The 23,312-nt window shown below is 43.7% G+C and overlaps 1 protein-coding gene across 1 annotated transcript; it reads right to left on the bottom strand.

The window, feature by feature from the left end:
• Window positions 1–627: 627 nt before the first annotated feature.
• adra1d (adrenoceptor alpha 1D) lies at window positions 628–14,355 on the bottom strand. The gene is made up of 2 exons (XM_030352404.1): window positions 12,912–14,355; window positions 628–1,908 (listed from the first exon to the last, which is right to left on the bottom strand). The coding sequence occupies exons 1-2, from the start codon at window positions 13,870–13,872 to the stop codon at window positions 1,304–1,306; spliced, it is 1,566 nt and encodes a 521-aa protein (XP_030208264.1). The 5' UTR covers window positions 13,873–14,355; the 3' UTR covers window positions 628–1,303.
• Between the last annotated feature and the right edge of the window lie 8,957 nt (window positions 14,356–23,312).

Below are 23,312 nucleotides of genomic sequence, written 5' to 3'. Positions count from 1 at the left end.
ACTTCAGTAATTTGACCTTGGTGTGCCAACAGGCCAAGGTGACCAAGCTCTGCTCTGAATGACATAGCCTTTCATTGTTTTAGATAATATATTTAATATTCATGTTGAATAAAGACTGTATGTTTCTAAAGTGAATAGTGGATGAGTGATATCCCCCACACTAATTCACTAAAGCATCTGTAACCAATATAAATCTTCAAAAGTAGCCTACTTGTAAGTAATGATTCTGCTGACGATAATTTAGCGTTTGCACCCCTGCCACAAATGTAAACAATGGCCATATAGCACTTTCCTCTACTAGAATCAATGTGTTTAGGTCAGTACGGAGTTTGTGGACAAAATAACAGTGAATCACCATCCAAGTACTTTACAAAATAGTGTATCACAAAGACAAACGTGCTGCATTGCAATGATAACCTTTGTGGCAGGTGCATTAATGCAAAATTATCAAAGGAAGAATCGGCGCCAGGAAGTGATTTTGACTAATTATATTGGTAACGGGTCCTTTACTAAAGTTAGGATAGTCGGTTAAGATGCATTGATCAGCCAGACTGGCACCGCCGTTTAAATGTGATAGATAGATGCAATGTGTTAGTATCGAAAACAGTTGACGATGAAATCCAAGTGCAGAATGAAATGTTTATCATTTTAATTTTCTATTTTCTTCACACCTCATATTTACAAAATTACAGGGTTATTGGAGTTCTCCTATCATAGGTGAATGCAGCTTGGTGTCCCATAAAACGGACAGTAGCAGGAATTCCCTCTGATATCTCCACCCGACACACGCAAAAATCCCATTCAATCCATTATAATGTTGCAGCACATTCATCCCAGGCCAGACCTTTACGTGGAAAACAAGCCTCAAGCTTGATAAATTCCTTCCACTGCTATTCAAAGCTGACACACCTTTTATATATATATAACATGGTCGTTCTTTTTTTCCATCCCCTTGTTGTTTATTTGACAGAGCAGGATTGACAAATGCTTTGTAAGAAATAACAAAATACTTTAACATAACAAGGACAGTCAAATTGAGCTCACTGCTAACCGTCGACCAACAGCGGTTGTCTCAGCAGTTAAACATTCCTCTCCCCCGTAATAAATAACATAAGCATTTGTTGCAGCTCAAATTAGCTCATCCCCAAACCCCAAGTCAAAGTCACAGTGTAAATTACTTTCTACCATCAAGGACCTACATCCCCATGTGTTGCTCTGCAGGTTTCCCACCATACCCCACCCTCCCCCCTGCGCCCCGTCTCAGGGCCATCAGCACTACCCACCTCCTCCTCCACCCGAGTCTTTAAATGTCAGTCTCCTTCAGGTCGTAGCAGTCTGGGAAGTCATACACCTGATAGCTGCCCGGTTCGCACTCGCCATACATCCCCATGGACACTGTATCGACGTCGTTCCTGTGCAGCGAGGAGCCGGCGCTGCCCCCGGTCCCGCCTGCCGAGCCCCCACCCCTTGTGGTGATCTTCCTCGACAGGCTGTTCATCTTCTCCCTGAGCTGGAAGGACGAGGTCCGCAGGGGCGGGAACAGACGCCAGCCCTTGAAGCGCAGAGAGCTCCCGGTCGACGGCGAGGTCGGGTACACCAGCGACCCGCCCACGCCGCCGATGCCGCCGTCGGTGGAGCCGTGTAGGGCGGCGGCCGGCCCGTAACCCCCCCTCCCAATGCGCTCCCTCTGGATCCCCTTCACGGCGGTCCGCCACCGCTGGTCGTAGAAGCGGCGAAGCCTGCGGCGGCGGCGCTGGCAGCGGCAGCGCAGCAGTCGGGTGAAGGCACGCTGGAACTCCTGGCTGGAGCAGGGATAGATCATGGGGTTGATGCAGCTGTTGAAGTAGCCCAGCCAGAACACCACCTTGAACAGCGTGTCGGATGGCTTCAGCGCCGGGAACAGGGAGCCTGGGGGGACCAGGGGGGGCAGGATGAGAACACGACAGCACATTCATCCAGGATTTACGGGAAGACAAATAAGCTAATCTAAGCATGGCATTTATGAACACATATATGTCATGATTTTTATTGTATATATACATAACAAAGTCCTATATGAACTGAAATATATATTTATAAGATATAAATATATGCAGCGGCTGAGATAAGAACAATATATATACAAATATATGACATTTAGCTATTAAAGGTTATTTATCAATTCAAACACACACAAATATATGTATACACGTCAAGCTGGATCAGGATGGATTTTTGCAACTAAGTTCCTTTGTTTTTTAACCACTTTCTGTTAATGTGTATAATGAAATGAATGCATAAAGAAAGAGATACGTTTAAAAAAAAACCTATTTATCGCAACTAATACATGCTTTGATTTGATCAAACAACCAACATTAAAAGTCCTATTTGAAACTTTGCAGCCTGTAATTTATGTGGGGAATGATGTTATTGGCAAAAGGGACATCCATCATCCAAAGGCAAATCACAATCAGAAAAACGCTGGAAAATGAGATGATTCAATTTTAATGTTAAGCAAAAATAGGTTTGGCATGGTTTGTCAAACAGAGGAATAATTTTGCCTGGGGGAATGAACTTTGATTGGATTTTATTCATAATCAAACGTTTTACTGTATCCATGGTACCTCTCTTCTTGACTGATATGCGGGGGATTCATCTCAACTCAGTATAAATGCAAGATGTGTATATTGATAGCACATTTGTTTTATACATGTTATTACATTAGCCATGAATATATAAATTGAATTTTTGAAAACTAGTTGCTCCCAGAATGTGTCTCACATTTCACACCTTGTGTCCCTGCAGTGGGTTCAGCTAATGGTAACATCCACTGACCTTCATAGTATTGTTATATTATATACCCACTGCGCAATGTGCTGTCGGAGTGACGTCTTTACACACACACACACACACACACACACACACACACACACACACACACACACACACACACACACACACACACACACACACACACACACACACACACACACACACACACAAAGAAGACATGCCTAGGCCATTATTTACTGAACTTTTCCCATAAACTGCATTTCCAAATAAATAAACCAAAATAAATATATGCTTGAAAAATAACTTGGCGTTACAAAATAACCGCCTTCAGCAGACCGAAATTTTACGTCAAATAATGACACAGAAAGACGCCAATCCGACGTCACATTGCGCAGTGGGATCATGTATGCATTTCCTGCACCTGTCATTATCATAGGCGTCCGAATGACGTCCAAAAAATGTACCCAGCTCAAAGGTGAAATGTTGAACATCAATATGACGTCTAAGTTGGTTCATGGTTTGACATCCAAATGTACCTAGGTACAAGTGTACCTAGTTTGGACGTAAAATAGATGTCCAGAATTGGTCATGGACCGATGGACCAGACATAGACATGCTCTGCACATCTATCCAATGTCCAATGTTTAGTGGGTACAAGGTCAAGGAGGATGTTTACTATACAGTTTGTCAACTAAGAATCCAATCCGGGGGATTTCAATTTTATATTGTTATTCTCTGAAGACTTAATTTAATTCAACATCAGCTGTTGATTCCCAAATAAACCTCCCTCACAAGGTTTGGAAGGTTTTTGCGATTTGGCTGAACAGTAAAAAAAACGAATTGCCGTTTATGGAGAGCCATTTCTCTCAATATTAATGTGGCCCATGATGTGATAGTGCAGAGCTACTTCTCCTACACTGCAGCGCTTCTCAAGCCGTGGATCAGGGCTCCTGGGCCACACTCCAAAACACTGTTATATTGTTTTAACATGCACTTCATCTGCAGATTGAAAACTTAAAATCAACTTGATTAAGAGATTTGTGTTCATTTGGTCATTCTAGTTTTGTAAATCTTTTCAAGTTTGTTTTTGGTTTAAGTGGGCCCCAGAGGCTGAGGGTTTGGGAAAGGCTGCCACACAGCATTGTTAGGTTAGCCATCGTGCTAGCATGCTGGGTTTACCCAAAGCCTAGTAGCTCTACTGTTTCCTGGCGAACGTCAGTGGGAGGTAATTGCTCATAATTGCGTCTCCCAGATGAAAGCAAGATTCTGCAGATCTGAAATAGCCTCATGATTATGAGTGCCGTCCGGCTGACCCAGAACAAACACACACTCACACACGTACGCAAGTAAGCACATACTCACATATACACACACACACACAAACACACACACTCTTTGTGCTGGAAAGATGTATCTTAGGCTACGTTTACACGATGACAGTCTGAACAGAAGACGCAAAAGTGGCGTCGCGTCTTCACTTTTTATTCCGTGTTTAGACGAGCGTTTTCGGGAGGAAATCTGTGTGCATACGGTGACGCAAAAGTGTGTGGAATTCGATTGGGTATGCATGCCAGGCGGCTAGGTGGTGCTGTGATACACTATCACACAAAACCGCCATGTCTGAGCGCATGCGTAGAATCTTGCTTCTTCTCTTATCCGTGCCGCAAATACCAAAAAGATCCTTCACTGTTCAGTAATACTATCTGTACATATCCTGTACATTTCGTGGAAAGACTCCTGTACGCTTGTTAGAGCTGCCAGAGCAGCTTGAAGGTCCGACGCATGGAAATACCGTATTTTCCGCACTATAAGATGCACCAGAGTATAAGCCGCAGCAGCTAAATTGAATGATGTGTACATATATAAGCGGCACTAGACTATAAGCCGCAGGTGATTTAATGTTTAATTACCATTAGCGCTGGCCCAAATGCCATTTTTCAGGCTTCGAATACTACTTTGAATACTAATAATCCCTATATATTCCCTGGAACCGATTTTGACAGTATCTGCATATTTTGTTGAAGATTTAATAGCTTTTGAACCTTAATTAGTAGGCCTAAGTAGGTTGAAGTTCCTTAGTTTTCCCCTGTGAAAGCGAACAGCTGTTGTTCCGTTCCAAATCAGCTGTCCTCTGCCATCTCAGCCCTTACGGGAGCTTTTCAATTCATCCTGGAACGTGCATCTTTTCAGGGAATTTGTACAATAAATCCATAACAAATACCGAGTATTGATTGTCTTTTGTGTCCATATTATATCCATTATATTGTCCTGGTATTCCCAAGATGCTCACGCTCTGCAGCAAGCCAGTCCCAGTTGATTGGCGCTGCGCTGTACAGCGAACGTAAACAAACAACTAAGCAAACGTTTGCATTTCGCTAAGTATTACTTTTCCTTCCGAGATCCCGCTAATGTTGTGTTATAAAGTAAAGGGAAACAAGATATCTATTCTTCCTCCACCTCTCTCGCTTCTCTGCTTGGTGTCGCTGACGCTTATAGTTTGCCTCCCTCGCTCTGGTAACGTCTCGTACGTGGAAAAAAAACAACAAAGCTCCGAATACTGATTTAAGCTTCGAATACTAATTTTCCGAGTGGCCGTTAGCTTTAAAAATTCATAGATTAGCCGCACCTTTATATAAGCCGCAGAATCCAAAAATGTGAAAAAAGGCGCGGCTTATAGTCCAAAAATTACGGTATTCTGACATGTTTGTTTATTTCTTTGTACTGGCACATGTATGTGACGTAAACGTGTACGCAACGTAAGCAGATCTGAGCAGTGTTTTTGCGTCTTGGCAGTGTAGATGGAAACGCTATGGCGGAGCCAGTGCTTAATTTGAGGGGGAGCAAGGGGGAGCGCGCTCCGGAAGCTCTGACGCACGCTCCGGAAGCTCTGACGCTCGCTCCGGAAGCTCCGACGTGCGCTCCGCCAGCTCCGCCACGAGCAGTATAAAAAAAAAATGCGCTGCGTAGCGGTAATCAATGAAGTACGATATAACATTGCGTGGGGAATAGGTACTTTGGCGCCCCGTGCTGCAGGCGTACACCCGTGTATAGATGGAACGCCCCCCCCCCCCCTCGTCAACAATCGCTACGGAACCCCCCCCCCCCCCCCGTCAACAATTGCTACGGACCCCCCCCCCCCCCCCCCGTCAACAATCGCCCTCCCCCGTCCTCAGCGCTCCGGGAGCTCCCACTGGACAAATTAAGCACTGGGCGGAGCGTTTTCAACTTTTCCACTCTGGAGGGTGGTTTCAGATTTATGCGTTTTCATGCCCCAAAAACGCCGTCACCGTCTAAACGAAGGGCACTTCCGATAAAATATTTTGTGGTTTTTACCCGCAAGCGTCCTCGTGTAAACGGGGCCTAAGGTTGTAGGCTATCTAACAATGTCCAGAGGCCTTTATCACAGAGGTGTAATAGTGGGGGCAAAAACAGGTGTAGCTCATTTAGTTCATTATAGGCTAGGCATGCCAGTGGCCTTAACTAAGGTCATGAGATACACCTGTGTTCTCCTCTATTATTACACCCGTGTGATGAAGACCTTTAGCTCTCTAATAAAGATCCTGCTGCAGCTGCATTTATACAAAGTATTCTTTAATGAATATCCTGCATGTTAGTGTCAAACAAGGCAAACAGACATTGGTGACTCATTTGTGGTCAAGTATTAATATATATAATCTTGGATCCAGGAGTCCTACTATGTTATAGCAGAACTAGGGGGCAGATGGCACAGAGTCTGGGCCAAGAAACCAACGGTGGCGTTACTCTTGTTTACATGCAAAGTTATGCATGTGATTAGTGGATGAAGCTTTCAGAAGCGGATTTGGTGAGTGTATTTCTGCAGTCAACACGTTGTTGATTGTGAAACGTTTACAGACACTTTGTTACAGTACACAAGTACTGGCTGAGTTTGTGTTTGCCAATTATCTGCTAACGGATCCCCGCTTCAAACAACATGATTAGTCCAAACAAATATGAAGTGAAAGAAAAGTGACTCACCCAGATGTGAGCGCGTCTGCAATCAGACTTTAATTTTCTGATTTGTGAGACGATTATATGAGTTACATGAATGTCAGGAGGAGTCAGAGCTCCACTTCACCAGCCAACTGATTACTGGCATCTGTGTCTCGCTGTTTCATTAATCCCTTTACACTCCCTTAAATACCCCGCAGTTCCAGTTCACCTGAGGCACTGGTGTTTTTTCCCATCGTGTAGTCATCTTTCATGACTTTTCACGGTTCTATCCGTGTTGTTCCCTGTGTTCGTATTTCTGCCAGGCGTTGAACTAATGCACGCATCGTCTGCAAACTGCCTATGGAGAAATTCAAAAATATATTTTTGTTTGGTGGAATCCCTTTTCTGCAGGCCTACCTAAATTATTTTTGTCTAAATAAATAAAAAGGACTTTGTAAGCTTTCGCTCCACCAGCGGAATCCCATATTTATGTACTTGTTGCTATCTCGCTAAAGATTGCTATGGCTGCGCAAATCCACGACAGAATGGTGACAGGATGATTTTACAGTATAAGCTTTCACTCACGATCCACCCCAAGAACGGGATGATAAAATACTGTTAACATGAAGAAAAAAGCTTAGGCTTTTGGCTAGCCAAATTATTTTTGGATAAATAAATAAAAAGGGCTTTGTAGGCATTCGCTCCACTAGCGGAATCCCATATTTATGTATTTCTTGCTAACTCGCTAAAGATTGCTATGGCTGCGCAAATCGGCAATAAAACCCATTCCCCATTCCCCACAGGGGAGGGGAGAGCCCTATCCACCATTAAAACACTACCCTGCCCAACAGAATCAGAGTGATTCACTTCTCACTTGCTACCCATTACCCATAGGATTATGAATGTTGTCCTCCAGAGAACAGTTACCTTTATGGCCACACTTACACACAGAAGAGAAGCTACCTTTCCAAAGCTGTTACCTTGAGGTTTGGAGCTTTGGAGCCTGGCCATTTTGGGGACCACTGGCCCATGCCTCTGTGGCCCATACTCATTGTTCTGCATCACCACCCCTACCATCTTCATCTGAGATGTCAAAGGGGTATGGGATAGTGTAGTGCTTAATCTGCACTATTCCAAGCACTTAGATTCTTGGTTAGATCCATAAATGTCCACAAAAGGAAAATGAAATGGTGTGTGTGCATATATATATATATAGAGAGAGAGAGAGAGAGAGAGAGAGAGAGAGAGAGAGAGAGAGAGAGAGAGAGAGAGAGAGAGAGAGTTTCCCTGAGGGAAACTTCGGAGGGAACCAGCTACTAGATGGTTCGATTAGTCTTTCGCCCCTTTTTTCGCCCCGTCTTTCGAGAGAGAGAGAGAGAGAGAGAGAGAGAGAGAGAGAGAGAGAGAGAGAGAGAGAGAGAGAGAGAGAGAGAGAGAGAGAGAGAGAACTCATGTGCATGAACTCTAGGAAAATTGGGACTGTGTGTGAAAGAACATTTAATATTTAATATATAACATTTAATATTTAGCGCTCAATAATCTAACTGTAACAAATACATTCAACTGTCTGGTAACACAGCATGTCAATAAATACTTAATGATAGACATAAGTTATTCTGCTTCTACTGAACACTGCTCCAAAATAATACAAATTCCAACATACATCGTCATAATTCAAGTTCACAAAAAAAAATGTTGCTTTTCAATAGGTTCATTGTTTACTATCTAGTTGAAGAGGTACTTTATTGTGTCGTTTTCCTAGTTGAAGAGGTACTTTTGTGTAGTTTCCCTCAAGGAAGAGGTACTAGTTTTCCTAGTTGTAGAAGGATCACGTTTCTGTGTTGAATGCCGGTGGGCGCTGGTGGGAGGACAGAGGACCCGGTTCAATTCCCGTTGTGGGGAACTCAGGCTGTAAGTAGTTGTTTGACCTGCCCACTGTCTGTTAGAATATTATTACACTTTTATCCAGTGTTGTTGGAAAGCTGATTGCTTTGAGGAGAGTGGTACTTGGGGAGATAATGAAGGTGTGTGTGCGTGCGTGCGTGCGTGTGTGTGTGTGCGTGTTTTCAAGATCCAGCCTTTTGGAGAAGGCTATTTTCGATTGACATAGATTGGGCTCAGATGAGTTGGCCGCTTCACACACTTTTTCAAATGCAATATATATGGGTTCATCTTCTATGTTGTAGCCAGGACGTGGCCTGGAAGAAAGGGGGGCCTAAAGTAAGAGTGTTGTGTTGGTGAGGGAGAAACCTCCTCGACTAAATTGAGGTTCCGACATCGTCCCTATGCACGTTCGGGGACGCAAGGGTAATTCATGCTATCGGTGCAGCAGAGACTAGCTAAATGTAAAGCACTGCTAGCCAAATGCTTTCATGGGACTCAAACCTCCTTTAAAGTTGTAGTGAGTGAACTATGCAAGCTGGTGCAAACCAAAAATCCCTTCCTCACAGCCTATGCACAGCATGCACCAATCCAGACACATCTTCTATGGGTTGGAAATGTGCATGGGTTTTGCCCGTTTTCTGCAAATACATTTTTGCTTTAAAATGTTGCATATAGTCACGGATCAAAGCAGACTAGAAGACTGACTCAGATTGAACACATATTTAAAAAAACGCATTGTGTTTCTTCTAGTTCAAATGATCCCTCTTGCATTGCTTACCTTCAATAACAAGGCCAGCATGTCTCATCTTCTTTTGACTTCTTATGGCCGAAACCATCCAGATTTCTGTGTTTGGATCTAAAACGATGTCCGTCCAACACACGTTAAATTGGCAAAACGCCATAACTTCCATTGTTATCCAAAAGACAGGAAACAAGTACAAGTATGATGGATGCTGGGCAAAAATGCACAAATTGAATGGATGTTGGACAATATGATGAATTCTGCGGATCAAAGGAACATTACATTGTAATGTAATGTGGGACAACAACCGAAACTCTATGGCACTCAAATCAAACAGCAAACAGTGTCTGTTGGTGGCAGTACAAAACATAATTTAATTCATATTTAGTCATTTAGCAGATCTTGCTATGCTCCTTGTCCTGTTAATATTTCCCTGAATTTACTATTGAGTTATATTGTTATTTTATCCAAAAGGACGGTGTTTTAAAGTAGATATACAGATAAGCTGTTCACACTGGGAATCTCACCCAGTGCTTTTCATCTGTGAGTCATACGACAAATAGTCAGTACAAGATCCCGATCCCGAATGGACCACTGTATCTCTAAATGGCCGTCAGGCTCAAACCGAGAAAGGCCAATTGTTGAAAGGGCTGGCAATGGAGGACCTTGAACAATAATGACGAAGCCAATCAGGCCATTGTAAATTTATTCCCTTCACCCTGGTTCACGGCCTGTTCTTTCTCTGCTGTGGCGATGTGGTGGGATGGATACGACGCCCTGCACCGAGCAGGATCACAGCTAATCAACTGCACAACAGTCCACAATGAATGTCATTGTCTACTCGATAGGATATTAAAGTAGCAGTTTTTGCATTGACAGAAATGGCAGGGTTGGCACCAAATCAAAGCAGCACATTGGACTTCGATCAATTTAGTGTGCGCGAGGGTACTGAACTCATCTAACTTTTTTCCCACATGTCCCTTCCTCTATACGCCGCTGCCTGCAGTTGTGTCTGTAGTCCCCTGGGCCACGTCGTCTCCCACGGCGACTCATTTCATTAATCAAGCAAATTGCATTGTTTGTTACGACTACATTGCACCCTGTTAAAATGGACACTTTCAACAGCCAATGCATGCTGATTTATATTCAATGTTAAGCATACTGGGGCCTTCCCAGCCTATAGATCTGGCCATGGAACTATGCAGTGCTTGCACAAGAACGCGGTCGTAGGAATGTTTTCTGACTCCATAGTCTGAGTTGAGGCTGTTGAGTCCAACAAGGGGTTTTGTATTTGTGTGACGACGTGAGCCTCAGCAGAGAAGGCCGACATGTTGCTAGGCTCTGGGAGGGCTGCATGTTGTTGTGTACACACGCAGAACCTTGTTGTTTGGCCATGACATGCAGCAGGATTTTAGATCTCACTGTCAATATATTGGGACTTCACAAATTACATCACATTGGAATCAGACAAATTAACAAAAATTTAATTCACAAAAAAACGAAAAAAAACATTGTAATCATTTGGCATGGTGAGATCGAGCGAGGAGCATTGCGTTCCCCCATTAGGGTCTCTTCTCTATACCTAGAAATATATTGTAAATAATAAACCCTGACCTTTTAGGCTAAATAGTCAGCCACAGAGCTACATACAATGTGTATTTTCTCATGTTGAAAATACATGATTTGGACTCTCATTTCAAGAAAGGTTCAACACTCAACATAGGTGTTTGACTTTCACCCACGACACCCACTAAAATATTGTTACCTGTATTGAAAGCGAGGGGCTTATTGCAAATTGCTCGTAACAGGAACACTATTGGATAGTTGTAGTTTTAACCAACCCTGTAAGTCAGAATCCTGCAGTGTTGACTGAATATATAACAGATTCATTTAGGATCCGAAGAATCTTTATTTAAAATATGCAAGCAAACCTTCGTCTGTAACTTTAAACCCCCTAAGATCTAACGAAAAAAGAATATATTGTAGATTAAGTGCCATTTTCTTCAGATAAGCATTTCCTTTTGACAAAGCCCCCCTTCCCTTTCTCCTCTGTTCCTGCCTAACACAATCTAAAAGGAAATGGGAATAACGGTGGACCAAAGTAACAAACCTTTTTCTCCCTCCTTTTTAATTTCTCCATAGAGAATGCTAGATATTGGGCAGTGATTCTGTAGCGATGCCAAGACAGGGTAGCACGGAACACTCATGTGGACAGGGAATAGTTAGAGAAAATGATGTGACCTGCTGCATGCACCTTTGTTAAGATGATGACCGCCAATGCACTTTAAACCAACACTCTGAATCATGCACACACACACACACACACACGCAGACACGCACAGACATACACACACACATGCACACGCACACACACACATAGAGAATATCAAACAGAGAATTGTCGTCTATGAGGAATAACAATCATGTAATTTTCAGAAAGGGTATTAAGTCTTTTGAAGCTCAGAGTTTGAATCACTAATTGTGCTGTTATCTTTGAAGCGTGGAGCGGAGCTACATACTCCCTTTCCTTCCTCTTTGCTCCTCATCTCCGTTTTTTTTCTTTCAGCCTCTCACTGAGAAGAATACCAGGAAAGTGGCTGGTTCATTTGGGTCAATTACTCTTGTCATTAAGCCAATTTATAAATCACCAGTTTATAAAACACCAGGGGGGGGGGGGGGGACTTGACCCAGGAGGAGGCCCCTCCCACCATAACAAGTGAAAACAGAGAGGTGGTAGGAGTGTGGAGGTCAGAGGTCAAATTCTGGGGTTGGGACATCACGTTGTATTTGTTGCTGCTGTGTATACGTGTGCACGTGTGGAAGACTATGAGGAGATGGGGGGGGGGGGGGGGGGGATTAAGCTGCTAAATATGCTAGGCCTACTGTTGGATCTTCAAGGTTGAGGAAGAGCTCTATGTGAGATACCAAGATCACATCTGACCGATGGTGAAACGCATCTGGGCCAAATCCTTAAGCAAGCGTGAAATTGCTTATTGGTTGCTTAGGGCATTAGATTTGAATCAGTGGAACAATTAAATGCTCAGCTCTGTGAATCTGATCTGCATTGAAAGCTCAATCAATGACCCTAAGTGATGTTCCCATTTTAAGTTATGATGAAGATCTTCTCCTGGCTGCATGGATTGTTGGATTGTGTGTGTGTGTGTGTGTGTGTGTGTGTGTGTGTGTGTGTGTGTGTGTGTGTGTGTGTGTGTGTGTGTGTGTGTGTGTGTGTGGGGGTGTGGGTATGGGTGTGTGTGTGTGTGTGTGTGTGTGTGTGTGTGTGTGTGTGTGTGTGTGTGTGTGTGTGTGTGTGTGTGTGTGTGTGTGTGTGTGTGTGTGTGTGTGTGTACACACACAAGAGTGTTTTGATGTAAGCCTATCATTTAAATATACAATATAAATATAGATTCATTGGATGTCATTTGTGTCATTACATTACCGTTGCCGGTCGGAGATAACTTAAAGAATTCCATCACCATCGCTCACATAAATATTACACCAATAGCCTATACAGTATAGTCAGTATAGCCTTTGTATAAAAGAGAATGAAAGTGATCGTTACCTAGTGGCAGAAGGAAAAAAAAGGGTAGCCAGCACAGGATGAACATGCCGACCACAATCGCCAGGGTTTTCGCCGCTTTCTTCTCCCGCGAGAACTTCATGAGGCGCACCGACAGCGAGCTCCTGAACGGGTGCTGCTTGCTGCTCTTGGAGCTGTCCGGACGCACGTCGCCAAGCACGCTGCGACAGTGGATCCGCAGCACGACCTCCATCGACTTGTTCCTCTCCCGCTTCACGCCGGCTTCCAAACTCTTGGTGGTCCGGCGCGCCACCACGTAAACCCGAAAGTACATGACCAGGATGACCATGAGCGGCAGGTAGAAGGAGAAGAGCGACGAGAAGATCGCGTAGAAGGGCTCCTCCGTGATCCTGCAGATGCGCTCGTCCTCCGGCGGCGGCTCCTTCCAGCCGAGCAGCGGTCCTATGGAGATGACCATGGAGGAGAGCCACACCACCACCAGGATCACCGCCGCCCGCCGCTCTGTCACGATCGCGGGGTACTTGAGGCAGTGCTTCACGCCGATGTAGCGGTCGATTGAGATCACGCACAGGCTGAGGATGGACGCGGTGCAGCACAGCACGTCCACCGCGGCCCAGATGTTGCAGAACACCCGGCCGAACAGCCAGCAACCCAGTACCTCCAGGGAAGCAGAGAAGGGCAGCACGATGATGCTGAGCAGCAAGTCGGCCACGGCCAGGTTGACGATGAAGTAGTTGGTGACCGTCTGCAGGTGCCTGTTGCACAGCACCGAGAGGATGACCAAGATGTTGCCCACGATGGCCACCAGGATGAACAGTGCGAGGAACACGCCGACCACGATGACCTGGGAGTCCACCTCCGAGGGTATGCAGGTCGTGCGGTTGCCGCCCGCATGCGTCTGGTTGTCCAGGGAGGCGTTGAGCGCCTCGCCCGAGTAGATCCCATCGTCGCTTCCGTCTTCCGTGAAGTTAGAATGGGTCATTTTGAAACTCCATGAAGAGGTGGTCAAAGTTTGTTACCCGTTGAAAACAGCGCGGTGCTTGACATCATAGTACGAGTCCTGAGTGTTTACTCCAGAAATATAGCTTGCAGTCACACTGACGCACTCGTGCAGGCCTTCTTGCGACGAGAATGTAATTGTTTTTCCCTCAGATTGTCTCCAGCAAAGAACGGCACCAGGCAAAGCTTCGCATGCGTTTCGAATGATAACAAGTTTTCATCTTCTTTTTTTTTAACTGTAAGGTCCAAAAATAGGTCAATAGGCCTCAGTATTGAAGTAGTAAAAAAATAAATATTACATTTTTGGGCAAAAAAGAGAAAAATAATTGTGATTGTCAGGAAAATGCCACGGTGAAGTCCTCACACAGACGCACCGCTGGTGGCGTCCTGAGCACCCTGTCCAACTCTCCCCGCATTTCCCCACACTACCACCGCCTGCACAGTGTGCCTGAAGTCCGCTCCTCCCCGCCAAGTGGATCCACTGGCGCGTCACGCAGCCTGCAGAGTCATAAAGAAGCGGTGGTGACGCGCGGCATGGAGATCTACTCTGATTCAACATCAGGACGATTCAATAGCCTCCCGCTCGTTGTAGTAGGACGCAGGACATGTATGGGGCTCTTGGCGATAGTTTGTATAGGCCTACTGTTGGCATACAACCCAATATACTCATATTGTATTTAGAAATATTTTCTCCAAAATAAATTCGATCCCAATTTCTATTTTTCTATTTTATTCTTCCTTTCTTGTATAATATTGTCCTGTGCTTGCTGCTGTGGCTACCATTATAGTATCTAGAATGTAGTCCTAGATCTTATCTAACCTATAGTGAAAGTTAGTGAGACCAGCATCTAGAGCTTCAAATACCTACATCATAATCCTAAAACAAATTTAAATAAGAAAATGTCATCTATAATGCCGACTAGCCGTATAATAAAAAATACTCGACAGCCTAGCATGCCTGGCTCCTTCAAAGTGGTAGTAAGCTGACACACAAACCAGTCCAAACAGATGGGACTCGGAAGTGCAGCTCAGAGCCAACAGCAGCACCAACGCCAATGGATGGCTGTGGTCTCTGCTGGCTCCTGGCTGTTGATGTGCCAGGAGGGGGGGCAGCTGTGAACATTGTCCAGTGACGCTGTGCAGCTGCAGTCCCCGGGCAGGCTCGATGTACACAGCGGGCCCCACGTTGGGAGGGGCCCTGGTGACATGTGTCCTTGGGGCCCCTGGGGTCAGAGGTCGAGAGGCAGGGTCGTAGAGGGCAAAGGTCAAGGGTCTTTTGAAACCCAACGGACCAACGTGTTTCTGTTTGCCTGTCGGATTTGAGTTCTGAGGAATCGGTCACAGAGTTCGATTGCGGCAAGTTTGAATCTTGATTCAATCACTGTAACAAAATATAAATTAAACTACATTTAAAAAAAAAATTGAAGAAAACATATTTTCTTCCTTGATCATGAAAACCTGATCTGTAATCATAGGAGGACGGTGATCTGCCACCTCTCTGATTACCTGGGCGATCTGATTAAACCACCACTGTTCTATTATGGCAATTTTTGGTAAATATTGTTCTGGGCCTTTTCTTTCTTATCTTGATTCATTTTTGTATGCAAATAGCAAACACACATAAACACACAAAGGAAATGACAACTCATTTGTTTTCAGTGGACCAAGTACTACAGGTTCAACCGTTTATATTCTGAAATAACTGCTATGATTGCAGGAGGGGAGAAAAATCTGTATTTTCATCCAATTTGATTTGTTAATAATGATTGTCAATGTGTATCATCACAACCAAATGTATAAACCTAACGTATTAGATGAACATGTTACTTAACAACACATTTGAAGCTTTTATATATTGTTAGATACAGACATTACAAATATCTGTTACTCTACCTATTTTTTCTTGTTTTTTTTAAGACAAGACACAATAGATAAAGTTCTTTATTTTCCTAGTTGTCAAGGTATTTTTTTTAGTTTTCCAAATGGTTGAGTTACTTTATAGTGTAGTTGGCCTAGTGGTAGAGGTAGTTTATGTGTAGTTACTCTAGTGGTAGAGGTCATTTATTGTGTGGTTTTCCAAGTGGAAGAGGTACTTTATAGTGTAGTTATCCTACTGGTAGAGGTATTTGAGTCTGTCTTTTTCCTGGTGGTAGAAGGATCATGTTTCTGCGTTGAATGCCGGTGGGTGCTGGTGGGAGGAGAGAGGACCCGGTTCAATTCCTGTTTTGGCAAACTCAGGAGGCTTGCTTGACCTGCCCACTGTCTTTTAGAATATTATGACATGATGTGGTGTTGGAAAGCTGATGGATTTTTTGTGGAGACAATGAAGGTTGTGTGTGTATGTGTGTGCGTGCGTGCGTGTGTGTGTGAGAAACAGGTGAAGAAGCAACATTCTATATGCTGCATATAATACAATGAACTATGTGGTATTTTATGTAGTAGCTGCACTAGAAGTAGTCAGGAACAAGGCAGTAATGCATGTGCTGATATACAAAATCACTTGTATGTCAGGTAAATACATCTACTAATACTACTGCTACTACTAATAACAATAATGCTATGAAATAATATGTATAAATGTACTAGACACTACCAGCGCTTCACTATAAGCTATAGGAAGAAGCCCAACAGGATGGAAAACAAATCGATCGGAAGAAGATTAAAGATTGTGAAAGTGCAAGAGTGAGAAAAACAAGAAATGTTAGAAGGCGTAGAGATTAAAGACAGAACCACAAGATGGAGGATCAGAACACTGTAACAAGGTAACACAGACACACGCGCATGCACGCACGCACTCACATGCACACGCACATTCACTCATTGGTTCATCTGTTATTTATTTTGTGGATCGGATGTTAATCAGAGGAAAACCAAAAGAGTAACAGTGTTTAAGGATTAACTGATGATAGACTGAAATATGACTGAGAGAAACTGATGGTAGTCCCCTTAATGATTGAGAGAGGCTTATAGTAGACTGCGCTATGATGAGAGAAGCTAAGGTTAGTCTCGACTATGAATGAGAGAAGCTTAGTGTAGACTCTAATATGAATGAGAGAAGCTGATAGAAGCCACTATGAATGAGAGAAGCTTATGGTTGAATGAGAGAAGCGTGGGGTAGACTCCACTATGAATGAGGGAACCACTTTGAATGAGGGATCAAGGGTTTAAAGATCAGCTCAGGATAGACCCCATTATGAGTGAGGAGTCAGGGTTTGAGGATCAGCTGAGGGTATGTTCTGTTATGAGTGGGAGAGGTGGAGGATAGAACCCACTATGAATGGGGGTAGCTGAAGATAGACTCCACTTTGAATGAAAGAACAGGGTATAAGGTTCAGCTGAGGATAGACTCTGCTGTTATTGAATTCTCAGGGCACCCCAACAAAGCTTGCTGAAAGCTGAGTCTTAGAAGAAGGGCATCTCCAAGAGTCCAAGATTCATACACTGCAGGACATTTCCCTTTTTCATGTATTACCTCCAAGGACACACGTCTCCATGTTGTGACTAGTCTCTGTGCTAGCAGAACAGATTTAATTCTACATCCTCAAATGAACTTCATTCCAAAGAAAATTGCAGGGAGCCAGATTCAACCCCACTGTTTTGCAGAATGCCTCCGGTAATGCAAGCAAATCTCGTTCTCTCATCACTCGATTCTTTGCTTTCATCATATTTTAACAAATTGTATTCCCACTTCTTTGTGAAAATACTTCCAGCCTGGTTGCCAGGTTCCTTCATCTCCAACTCTGTGGAAGGTCAGGCTAATCCTTCCTATTTTGGCCCACTACATGCCCGCATCTGGTGCAGTCTGTCGCTGGGACCGGTCCTCCCTCTCTTGGGGCCACTGTGACCAGCCACCTTCCAGGTCCCAGAACCCGTCCAGACCCGGGTCACACCCACAGCTGTGCAGCTCTTCCACTATTCCTATTAACGCAATGTCATCCGTTTTATTTTGGTCCACTTTTTCATTCTCTGTCGTCTGAAATTGATATCAAGGGAGCTATGAATCAAGCCAGAGTAAAGTGACTAAAGCCAGATAAAGTCACTCCAGAACCGGATGCAAGGTCCAAGGTGCAATTTTGACCAATCACGACACTCACTCATCACAACACATAGCAGGCTATTATCATGCATAGTTTGACACCGTGTCATGATTGGTCGGAACCCGTTCTGGATTTCTGGATCCGGTGTAGCCAGGTCCAGATGTCCAGCATCTGGAAATTTAATATAAGAACTCATCTGTCTTGAGAGACTGAACTCCTATTGATTCAGCGAGAGGAAACCGAAGCCGATTGAGAGCCTGAGATGCTACACCTGGCCATCTCTTGACGTGCTCTGAGGTGTGGGCAGCCTAACCCACAGGGAAGAGATCCCAATCCCGCAAGTTGTAGCAGCAGCTGGCCATGGCTCCGCTGTCACTTGGCATTCTTCAGCCTCTATTGATCAACTCTCCCTGAGGGAGCAGTGTGTGTGTGTGTGTGTGTGTGTGTGTGTGTGTGTGTGTGTGTGTGTGTGTGTGTGTGTGTATGTGTGTGTGTGTGTGTGTGTGTGTGTATGTTTGTGCTTATGTGTGTTTGATTTTGTGTTTGTGTATGTCTGTGTGTACACTGCATGTGTGTCCCGTATCCCGGTGTGTGTGTGTGTGTGTGTGGGGGGGGGGGGGGGGGGGGGATTGTGTGTGTGTGTGTGTGTGTGTGTGTGTGTGTGTGTGTGTGTGTGTGTGTGTGTTTGGCTGGGTGTGTGTGTGTTTGTGTGTATGTTTGTGCTTATGTGTGTTTGATTTTGTGTTTGTGTATGTCTGTGTGTATGTGTGTTTGTGCTTATATTTTGGATGTGTTTGATTTTGTGTGTGTTTGTTTGGCTGCGTTTGTGTGTTTCATGTTTGTGTGTGTGAGTGTGTTTGTTTTTTTGGTTGTGGTTGATTTTGTGTTTGTGTGTGTTTTGGTGTGTGTATGTGTGTGTGTGTGTGTGTGTGTGTGTGTGTATGTGTGTGTGTACGTCTGTGTTTGTGTTTGTCTGTTTGTCTGTCTTCCTACCTGTCCATCTCTGAGTGTTTTTTTATTTCATCTCTTTAATGTACTGACATCATTATTCTTTCTGTCATAAAAGGGACATTGGGAGATTAATTTGGATGCTGTTGACTGGAGACATTTAAATGGTTTACTACATGGAAATAACCTACTGTACATATGTCCTCCAAGTCTTATTTTATATATCTTCTGGGGATATACATTGTAATATCCAATAGGTATGTACTATATGTATAAGTAGCAGTATTTGTGTTTGTCAATTTCTGTAAAGATTATTTTTGGTATTTTTTGTCAAACAAATTATGTTGATATTGTTGTTGATAACATGAATCCTGTGACAGTTGAAACTCTTTTAGTTCCAACCAAATAGCTGTCATGGCTGAGACATAATTGAGACGTAATTCATATTTTCTAGCTTATTGATGGGACTAATTTGTATCGTTGTATCTTTGTAATCATTGAGTCGCGCTTCGGTGAAACTCAAAGTACTTACAGACTATTTTCACCCTCAGGGCGAACCAACGGCAACACTTCCTGCCGTCCCTGGAGCGCTGTGTCCTGATTGGACAGCTGTGCTCCACGCATTAACCTGAGGGTGAACTATTGCGTGTTACGGCTCCCTGTGCTCCATCAGCTGAAATTAGCTAATGACTGTTGGTTCCTCATGACTGAAGAGGAATCGCAGAAAACTCTATGAAACATGCATTTTGCTCATAAATCTTTCGGGAGCGAATTTCAATTACCATAAAAGGGTAATTGGACAGGTTATTGGGCGGTTATGCGTGTTGCCGGGTACGACCTCCTTGGATGGAGTTAAGGGGGCAAGCAGAGAACCCGGAACACATTGTTCAGACATCTTGGGATTCCTCTGGAACCCTGCGAAGCTGTGTGTGTGTGTGTGGGGGGGGGGGGGGGGGGTCTGTGTGTGTTTGGTAGCTATGGTGAGAATGTTCCAGAAACTAGCAGACTGCAGAACAAACACGAGCTCAGTGTGAGTTCTAACTTGGACGATTTTTCCAGCTTCAACCTTTTTTATTGGTCACATCATTCAGACCTTCGTCCAGCACACACACACATGTACATTGATACACACACACACACACACACATATGCATACAGACACACAAACAAACATACATTGATGCAAACATAATCAGACACATACATGCACACACTCAAATAAAACCACAATCACACATGTGCATGCACACACATGTACATTAGTACACAGGGCAATAATCAGAAGGTTTGTACCAGTGTTTCTTATGCTCAGTGGTGGTCTCGCTGCATCTTGTTTTATTATGATTCCCTGCCAAATTGTAGCATCTTCGGCCACTGTATGTGCTTTATTGTCGTTTCATGTGTTTGCACAAACACAAACACACACACAGATGATACAGCATTATCTAACTGAAGCACTACTGTAGCTCTCACATTAGTTGCATGCTATATTTTCACTACTGGTTATAACCTAACTGCATTTCATTGGCTTTGTACCTGTACTCTGCGTAATGACAATACATTTTATCTGATGTAATCTTAGGTAATGTAATCGAGTGAAAGGAATACATGCGTAATAACAAAGGATATTATTTTGGTTTTGACCCCCTCATAATGAAAGCCAGATGCTCTGTGATTAATTTTGTTTTTGCTTGCTTGTCTCCATCGTTCTTTATCTCTCTCTCTTCCTATGTCTCCCTTCTTCTTCATCCCTACATATCTCCCTCTCTGCTACCTTGGAGATCTCCCTCTCCCTCTCTTTGACTCTGTGTCTTCCTCTAGTTTTCTCTCTCACTCTCTCTCTCACACATGTCCGAAAGTGGCGTGAGAAAGGGTCCCATTGCATTAGGGCGGACACACACACACACACACACACACACACACACACACACACACACACACACACACACACACACACACACACACACACACACACACACACACACACACACACACAGTGTGTACGCTAGAGACCACTTCTGGATCATGCTCAGCAATCAACTGAGATTAAAGGGTCACTTGAAGGACATATTTACACTGCATGTGTGTCCCGTATCCCGGTGTGTGTGTGTGTGTGGGGGGGGTGGGGGGGGATTGTGTGTGTGTGTGTGTGTGTGTGTGTGTGTGTGTGTGTGTGTGTGGATCTGACACAAAGAAAGACCAACAAATTAAGACAGGCAGAAAGTGAGAATACAGGAGAGAAATAAATGGAACAAAAGTGACGAGTCAGATAAATAATATAGACATGACAGAATATTGATATACCGTTGATCTAAATATAACTTTTCACAATCACATTTTAAAGGTAGGGACAGTGACAGGAGAAGTGTAAAGTTATAATGCATAACTTTACACTTTAAAGTTAGATATTTATAACTTTAAAGTGTAATATATTACTAATTCCATTTGTTTGTTTTATTTAAATACACTGCTTGGCAAAACCAGCAAAAAAACAACAACAGGCTACTGCGTGACAATGATAAGGTAACAATAATTCATTGAATTTTTATTGCACTTTTCCAGGCACTCATTCCACAGTGTGTGTGAGAGAGGGGCTGGGTCGAGGAGGGATATCACATGTGAATGAAGTTACCAGACGACAACAACCCAATCCCACCCCGAGTGCACACGTACAAAACCACCACCACCGCCAACTCCCCTCAACTATCATAACCCGCACCTTTTGGCTGCCAATTTGTGTGAGAATATTTCACCTTCTCTGCTAAAGGCATCGTCTCTACTCCACACGGAATTGCTCACACACGGATGGTAAAAAAAAAAAACGACACAAGTCCGTCCGTCCGTCCCCCACCTCTCCCTCTCTCCGAGTCCTGAAGGGTACTGCATACTGATGGTTGAATCTGAGCCAGAACTAGCACCTCTTCATCTGTTACTCAGGGTAGGCTTATTTCTTCCTGGGAAATAAATGCTAAATCCTGCTCAAACACGTCACAACCCTTGATGAGTCCTTTGCATACCCATGTGCCAAAAGATGCCCGGACGTGTTCCAGAGGATACACCCCATTTTCTTTAATCAAAACATTTTAATGGAGAATATGTATCAATTCTGTGGAATTCCATCCGAAGCCTTGTTGTGGCACACCTAGGCTGTCGGCCATTTTGAAATTACCTGCCAAGGTGAGTTCGACTGAAGTCAGTGAAATTAATATTCACACACATTTCTCTGATCTACATATTTACACCGTATTAACATCCTTTGAACCGTATCAAGCGCAACACAATACTTCATGAGATGTTCATGGTCATAGCACAATATGTATTTGTTTTTTATTTAAATATTTCAGAAGCCTCTAGGCTATAAACGAAATGGGTGCATCTCTGTGGATCATGATTCGTTCCTAACCTGAAGCCAGTTCATATTAAATCCAAAACATATCGCGGGACCTTGAACGGCGTGTTTTAAACAACGCTAAATACAGGAAGGCTGGAAACAAGAATGAATTCAGTAGGGGCAACATGCATTGTTGTTGCTGCCGTAATCCACCAGGGATACAGCTTATCCTTGGCTTGAGATCAGAGACCCCTAAAATCGCCTTCTGTGCTGGGGGGGTTAATTTCAATTAAAAACTTACCGGCTGCCCTCCCCACAGCTCTAAAAAAAAAAGAAACAAAAGAAGGGCAAAACACGACCACACAGTTCAGTCAGGATATTTACTAGGGATTTGAAAATAGCCTGTGGTGTCATTCAACCACATGGGGCTGTATACTGATTGGTTCCTGATTGCTCTCTACGAGTCATTTGGACTGATGGACCCCAGGGGCAGGATTAGGTAGGGGTAGTCCGGTTAAAGTAAGTTTTTGTATTTCTAAAGCACATTTTAAGCGGTAATCTCATGCATCTGGAATCACTGGTATTACTTTTAGAGAGAAGCATCTGCTCAATATTTAGATAGCACAAAATAGGTGATGAATTACTTATCTGTATTCTAAAGGCGCTTCACCTGATGATGTAATAATCCAGTCACGTCCTAGAACGGTGTGTTTTTTCATTTCCTTCCAACTCTTCCCACAGTGAGTGAGTGATTCTAGCCGCGAGCCACTGTGTCTGGTCTCATAGACGGCTGTTCTGTATCTCAGGCCCAGAGCCACTGCTTCTATGGCTGTAAAACCAGTGGGCTACCATATTCTGGAGACGCCTGCCAAACACAACTAATCACAACACTGCATACAGTTCCACTGCTGCCTGTTCGAAACCCGGGGCCATTGTTCTTTTATATGTAATCCTTGGTTTGAGTGTACAAAAATATATTGACTATTTATTTTGGTCATAAAATGTGATCTGCGGTCGTTGGAAGGAATTAATAATCGTGTGTACTGCTAGAATCAAGAGTTACTTAAAGGTTAATGCAGGAAACTCTGTGCTGCTGTGTTTAGCACA

Source organism: Gadus morhua, chromosome 3 (assembly GCF_902167405.1).
Source record: "Gadus morhua chromosome 3, gadMor3.0, whole genome shotgun sequence".
Classification (NCBI taxonomy): Eukaryota; Metazoa; Chordata; class Actinopteri; order Gadiformes; family Gadidae; genus Gadus; species Gadus morhua.
This window is presented reverse-complemented; position numbering and strand designations above follow the sequence as displayed.

Coding starts and splice junctions, on each gene's coding strand:
- adra1d (XM_030352404.1), bottom strand. CDS start 13,872: ATGACCCATTCTAACTTCACGGAAGACGGAAGCGACGATGGGATCTAC. Junction 1,909..12,911: donor TTTTTTCCTTCTGCCACTAG/GTAACGATCACT, acceptor TGGTCCCCCCAG/GCTCCCTGTTCCCGGCGCTG.